At 36.7% G+C, this 6,685-nt stretch overlaps 1 protein-coding gene across 1 annotated transcript in view; it reads right to left on the bottom strand.

Moving 5' to 3' along the window:
• Nucleotides 1-591: 591 nt before the first annotated feature.
• MYH16 (myosin heavy chain 16) overlaps nt 592-6,685 on the bottom strand; it is an 82,827-nt gene continuing 76,733 nt past the window's right edge. The window contains exons 42-43 of the mRNA XM_074201541.1: nt 6,170-6,399; nt 592-987 (exon numbers count right to left, since the gene is read on the bottom strand). Of these exons, the coding sequence (XP_074057642.1) occupies nt 6,199-6,399 (201 nt within the window). The 3' untranslated portion in view covers nt 592-987; nt 6,170-6,198. The remainder of the gene's footprint in view (nt 988-6,169; nt 6,400-6,685) is intronic.

Below are 6,685 nucleotides of genomic sequence, written 5' to 3'. Positions count from 1 at the left end.
GGGGAACTTCCAGTAGAAAAATGTCCTCTTTCAATTAAGGTCAAACACCTTCTTTGCAATTTAGAGTCTGAGAGAGTTGCTTAGGGCACTAAGAGATGTTAAGTGACTTGCCCAGGATTATACAACCAGTTTACATCAAAGGGAGGACTTGATTCCAGGTCTTCCTACCTTTGAGATTAATTCCCTATTCACCATATCATATTGCTTCTCTGCCTGGAAATGTGTAGGCACTTAATAGATGCTTTTGAAAGAATGCATATAAGCTTACATAAGGCATGTCAACTGAATGAATTTGTCAGTTTTGAGAACATTTCTCAGTCTCTGGGCTTATAAATTATATATACTGGTTGGGTGCAAAGAGTTTTTCTTATTCTGCATTATTTTTGAAATCAAGTCTGATATGGGCAAAGCATGAGAGTTAAGATGACAGTGGTCCAATATTGTGAATTAACCATACATCATAAATTTTTTCTAAAATTGGACTACATATTTGTTTATAAATCTCTTTTAGATTTAGAGAGGGCAAAAAAAAAGGAAAGAAATCAAACTATTTCAAGAAAAACAAAAAAAGGCCATCAAACTTTTTGTTGATATTACTTTTAATTAGACTCATTAGGATTAACATCAAGATTGTCCAAATGAGAAATTATTTACAGAAAAAAGACAGCTGGCTCACACAGATATATTACATGTTCCGTCCTTGACATGAGCATGTAAGAAGATCTCACTTAAAAATAGGCCCATTGTTTCTGAAAACCTACCCTGATACAGGGTTTCAGAAAGGAGCAACTTGATTTACAGACATTACCAAATCTGAGTGTTTAAACCTCTTAGCTCATTTATTCATAGCTCTCTTTATTTTTCAGCTCCTATCTTGTTCTGTCTTTTCTTTGCATAATACTCATCTTCTTAATAGGCCCAGTTTTCTTTCTTTTTTTTTCCATTATTTCTTCCATACAAAGGGCTGCTGTTGAGCTCTGTGTCACCCTGGAATGAGAAGGGGGGGAAGGAGGTAGAAATGAGAAAATGCAAATACGTTGTGATTTCTCTCTTCTCTACCTTTTCTACTACCCAGGCAGATCCCCAAAATGGCAGTCTCCCCAGACAAGTTTTTCCACAGTCACCTTCTTAATGGACACCTTATAGTCACACCCGTCACACCCTTGCCTAAAAGCTGTGAATGCCATTACTGTAGCATGGTGACACCTTTATTGTGAGTGTGGGTGGAACTTGTTTGTTCCTGAAATTTCTGGGAGTTGAACTGGGAGCTGTACCAGGAGCCTGCCCAAGTGTGAAAGTGAGGCCCTCTGGGATTAAAGTAAACACAGATAATGTGCCTGTGGGGGAAGCTGTAGGTGTAAATAATGATGCTCATTTGCAGTTGGTTTACTATTTTCCCATACCAGGAAGAGAAATTGCTTTGCATTATGCCCTACCAGTGGATTTCAAATGAAAATTTATATATTTTTTAAAATCCATCATAGTGAACCATTCTTCCATCTGACTTCATCCATATAAATTAAATTTTGTCAGTAGGAAAATATATACATTCTCTATTATATATTTGTTATACCATCTTTTATTGTGCTTTGCAAATATTGTGGATTTTTGTTGGTTCTTGTTTTTTTGCTCTATAAATCGAAGGTTTGTGGCAAGTTTATTGGTGCCATTACTCCCACAAGATGTGTCTGCATCATGTCTCTCTCTCTGTCATATTTTGGTAATTTTTGATATATTTCAAACTTTTTCATTATTATTATTATTATTATTATTATTATTATTATTATTATTATGTGTTATGGTGATATGTGATGTTATTATAATTATTTGGGGACACCAAGAACCATGCTCATATAAGTCAGCAAACTTAATTGATAAATGTTGTGTATATTCTGACTTTTTCACTGACTGCCTGTTCCCTATTTCTCTCTCCCTCTTCTCCAGCCTCCCTATTCCCTGAGACTTACAATATTGAAGAATATGACATAAACTTAAAGCAGAGGCAGAGTTTGAGAGTATTGACTCCAATTTTGAAAGAAGTTCTACTGTGAATAAAATGCTATCAAACAGCATCACATGCTACAGAAAAATCCTTTGTGGAAGAAAATCAATCAATGTGGCAAACTTCATTATTGTCTTATTTTAAGAGATTACCAAAGCTATCCCAGCCTTCAGCAACCTTATCAGTTAGCAGCCATCAACATCAAGGCAGGACCTTCCACCAGCAAAAAAAAGATTGTGACACACTGAAATCTCAGGTGATGATTAGCATTTTTTTAGTAATAGAATATTTTTAAATTAAATTATATACTTTTTAAGGACATAATACTATTGTACACTTAATAGACTATAGTATAGTATAAACATAACTTTTCTATGTACTGGGAAATCAAAAAAATTGTGACTCATTTTATTACAATATTTGCTTTATTGTGGTGGTCTAGAATTCAACCTATAGTTTCTCCAAGTATGCCTGTATACACACACATATAAACACATACACACACACACACACACACATTTCTCTCCCATTTGAATGTAAGTTCTTTATGAGAAGGTAATATTTCATTCCTATAGTCCTATTCCTAGAACCTAGCACAGTGTCTAAGTTGTAAAGTATATTTAAGGAATAATTGTTCATTGATTGTTGACTAACTAGTTGTTAGTCTCATAGCACTACTGATGCCAGTCATGGTTTCAATTTTCTCACATGAGAAATGGGGAATTCTATTTTTCCTCTATTCTATGGCCACAGACTATACCCTTAGCCTACCCAACTGTCTTTCAGTCATGTGACCTTGACTATCATAGGGCCTGGGTGAAAAATGAAGGAACAATTCCATAAAAAAATCTATCCCTTGTTTTGCTTTTATTTTCAGACCTGACCTGTGATGACATATATGGAGAAAGTTCTCAGTGAACCAATGGGAATTAGTACAATTCTGCAACTTAACATTTAAAGAGTAGCATGGTTAGTCAGAAGCAAGACTTGAATCCAGATCTTCCTGACTACAAATCCAAGTTTCAATCTCTATCGCCCATTCTTCCTTGTAGGAAGACTCAAACTCTGTTTTCTACCAATCATTTTTCCATATCCACTTCATACATATTTGAAGCCAGAGGACCTGATATGAATCTCAGTTCTGCCTTTTACTACTGTATGACCTAGGAGAAGTTGGTTTCTTCATCTGAAAAATGAAAGGGTTGGACCAGATGATCCCTGAAATTCCTTTCAGGGTTAAAGCTAATGATTCTAAATTGATCAGTACAGGTTGTGGGAATCTATCATTCACTAAACCCTTATTTAGAATCTGCCAGGTTCTGTGATAAGAGCTGAGGATATGATAGGATATGATGAAAGGTAAAAGACAGTCTTTGTTCTCAAGGAGTTCATAGGGGAATGGAAAATAAACATGCAAACACATGTAGAATATATATATATATGTATATACATATACATATATATATATATAATACATGTAGAAACAAGCTAAATACAGAATAAGTTGGAAATAATCAACAGAACAAAGGCATTTGAATTAAAAGGTAGACCTGGAAAGGCTTCCTCTAGTAGGTGGAATATTAGCTGAAATTTTAAAGAAGTCAGAATAGCCTAGAGATGAAGATGAGGAGAGAGTATTCTAGGCATGGGGAAACAACCAGTGAAAATTCCCTGAATTGGAGCATGGAGTGTCTTATTTGAGAACAATCAAGGAAGTTGCAGCTAGGTAGTGCGGTGGAAAGAGTGCTGGGCCTGGAATTAGGAGGATTTGAACTCAAATTCAGACTCAGATATTTATTAACTATATGACCCTGGAGAAGCCATTTCTCTTTGCTATAAAATGATCTGGAAAAGAAAATGGCGAACCACTCCAGTATCTTTGCCATGAAAACTCCAAAATTATGAAGAGGCAGAAATAACTGAAAACAACTGAACAACAAACAACAATCTGGCAGTGTTGTAGAGAATGGGTTGGAGAACAAGGAGAGATTGGAGGCAGGTAAACCATTAGGAAATTACTGTAATAGATATAGTCACTGCAAGAGGTGGATAAAAGGAAATGAAATCATAACTGCCTAGAGTGAATCATGTCAGTTGTATTGAAGGTGTTATATGATGTCTGTATGAGTAAAGTATGACTGAGGTCAAATCTCAATTTAGAAAACTTCCTTCTAGGATTTACTCCAAAAGGAGACTGTGATACCTTAACTTCAGGTCTCCTGGAAATGACTCTCTTGTTTTCTAAATTTAACCAAGGTGATCAAATTTTCAGATTCAGAAATTTAAGAAAAAGGTACAACCCTCCATTTTCTGTTTCCCTTCATATAAAATAATATGGAAAACAAAGAGTCACTTTGAATTGAGGTCATTAGGTTTGCCGTCTTTAGCTAACACCCAAACCAAATACTACTCTGGTGAAAGAAGGCATGAAAGTGAGTGTGGGAACCACCCCAGACTTCTTTGAATGCCAATTTGGCCAGGTGATTAAAGTCTGGGCAAGAAAGAATTCCCAGAGCTAGTGGAGGTCATGGCAGTAGATGTTTAGTCCCTACTCTCTCTAAATACCTAAATCAAGACTTCATTTCTGAGTAGTCTCTAGGTTTCCTCCCCCCCCAGCTCACTTCAAAAACAATTGTGCATTTAGTTTGCTTATATTTACTTCTATAACTGCATGTTATTCCCAAAGTAACATAAACATTTCTTGAGAGCAGGGATTATTTCTATTTTTGTGTCTATAGCCCTAGCATTCACTCACAGTGCAGAAACATCATGAATGCTTATTGAATAAATAAATGAATAATGAATGAAAGTAGTGTGGGTGAGTCCTCAACAGTTGGCAATCTCAGAGATTCACACAAGGATCATATGTGGACTTCCTTATTCACAGGTTCATAGATCTAGGGCTTCAAGGGATCTTCAAGGTTAACTCCTCATTTTACAAATGGGGAAATGAAGCCCATGGAAATTAAATGACTTATTGAAGGTAATACAGGTGTGTATCATAGAAGAAAAATTTGAACACACATCTTCTATTTCCAGAGTTAGAGCATGTCTAATTCAAAATACCACCTCTAACTGCCTCTTCTACTCTAGGCCAGTGGTGTAAAACTCAAATAGAAACAGATCCCTGTGGGTCACAGATTGACTTTGTTATTGTTGTAGTTTGTTTGATCTTTTAGTTGTTTCCAACTCTTTATGACCCCATTTATTTTCTTGGCAGAGACACTGAAATGATTTTCCATTACCTTCTCCAATTCATTTTACTGATGATGAAACTCAAGCAGAGTCAAATGACTTGCCCAGGGACACACCACTAGTAAGTGTCCGAGACCAATCTTCCTCTCTTCAAATGCAGCAGTCTATCTGATGTGCCACTTAGCTGCTCAGATTGACTTAGAAACCTCTAATATTATCTATGTGTTCTTATTTAGTTTTGTTTATAGTCAATATTTATTTGAATATTATCATTATGATAAATATTTTCATAAATTTATGAATAATTTAACTATGGTCATTTCCCATTTATATTCTAATCTGGCTACACTTGAGAGTTTTGTGGGTCCCTTGCAGTTAGTGGGCTTGGAATTTGACTTCTCTGTTCTAGACTACTCTCTCTCCCCGCCACTGCCTTGCCTCCTTTCTCCCCATTTCTCTCCCCACTCATTCAAGGTCCCATTTATGATTTATCTTCCACTATTAGAATGTAAGCTCCATGGATAGAGCACCGGCCCTAGAATCAGGAGGACCCAAATTCAAATTCAGCCCCAGACACTTAATAATTCTTTAGCTGTGTGACCCTGGGCAAGTCACTTAACCCTATTGCTTTGCAAAAACCAAAAGAAAAAAAAAAGAAAAAAGACTTTAAGCTCCTTAAGCATAAGGACTGTCTTGTTTTTGTTTTTGCTTTTCAAATTTGATTTCCAATGGGCTCATAGTAACTTAATTCATGCTTTATCTTTCTATATAAACTATAAAAGGTGAAAAACCTAAAATAATCCTTCAGCATTTATTGCATGGTTAATGAAGGGCAAGTAGAGTGCTAGGTCCTATGGGGAAGACCGAAAAGGAAGAGAATGTAATATCTTCCTCCTCTATATAAAGAGCCAATGTCCTCATCCTACTCCATCATCTTTGCTAGAAGTACAAAGGAGGTAGACCAAGACCTACCAGCTAGAGATGTTGAGCACAAATGAATCTCATTCCTCAGAAATTGTTTTTGAGGAACCAGTTTTGGACACCTGGATGATCTCCACGGAGGTGATCCCTTTGCCAGCTACACGGTGCCGGGTACGGAGCTTGTTTAGGGCCGTCTCAGCCATCCCTGCTCTTTCCTCAGCATCGTCCAGTTCATGCACAGTCTTCCGGTACCTGGCCAAAGTCTGGTTGGCCTGCTCCTCCTACAAAGAAAGAGACAGGAACAGAATTAGTCTTATAATTTTGCTGCAAAACTCTCTCATGCTATTTTAGTTTAGAAATTATTTTGGTATTCCAGACAGGATGGAAGCAAAAACTTCATTCCTAGGAGCTTGGATTTGAAATTCCTTACAGAGTTAGTTAATGATTGGTAGGTTTCAAAGTGATGGCAAACTTTCTGTGTTTGTGTGTGTGTGTGTGTGTGTGTGTGTGTGTGTGTGTGTGTGTGTGTGTGTGTGTGTGTAGACAGAGGGAGCCAGGGAGGTCATA

Source organism: Macrotis lagotis, chromosome X (assembly GCF_037893015.1).
Source record: "Macrotis lagotis isolate mMagLag1 chromosome X, bilby.v1.9.chrom.fasta, whole genome shotgun sequence".
NCBI classification, from domain to species: domain Eukaryota; kingdom Metazoa; phylum Chordata; class Mammalia; order Peramelemorphia; family Peramelidae; genus Macrotis; species Macrotis lagotis.
Note: the sequence above shows the minus strand (reverse complement) of the source record. Positions and strands in the feature narration are given on the sequence as shown.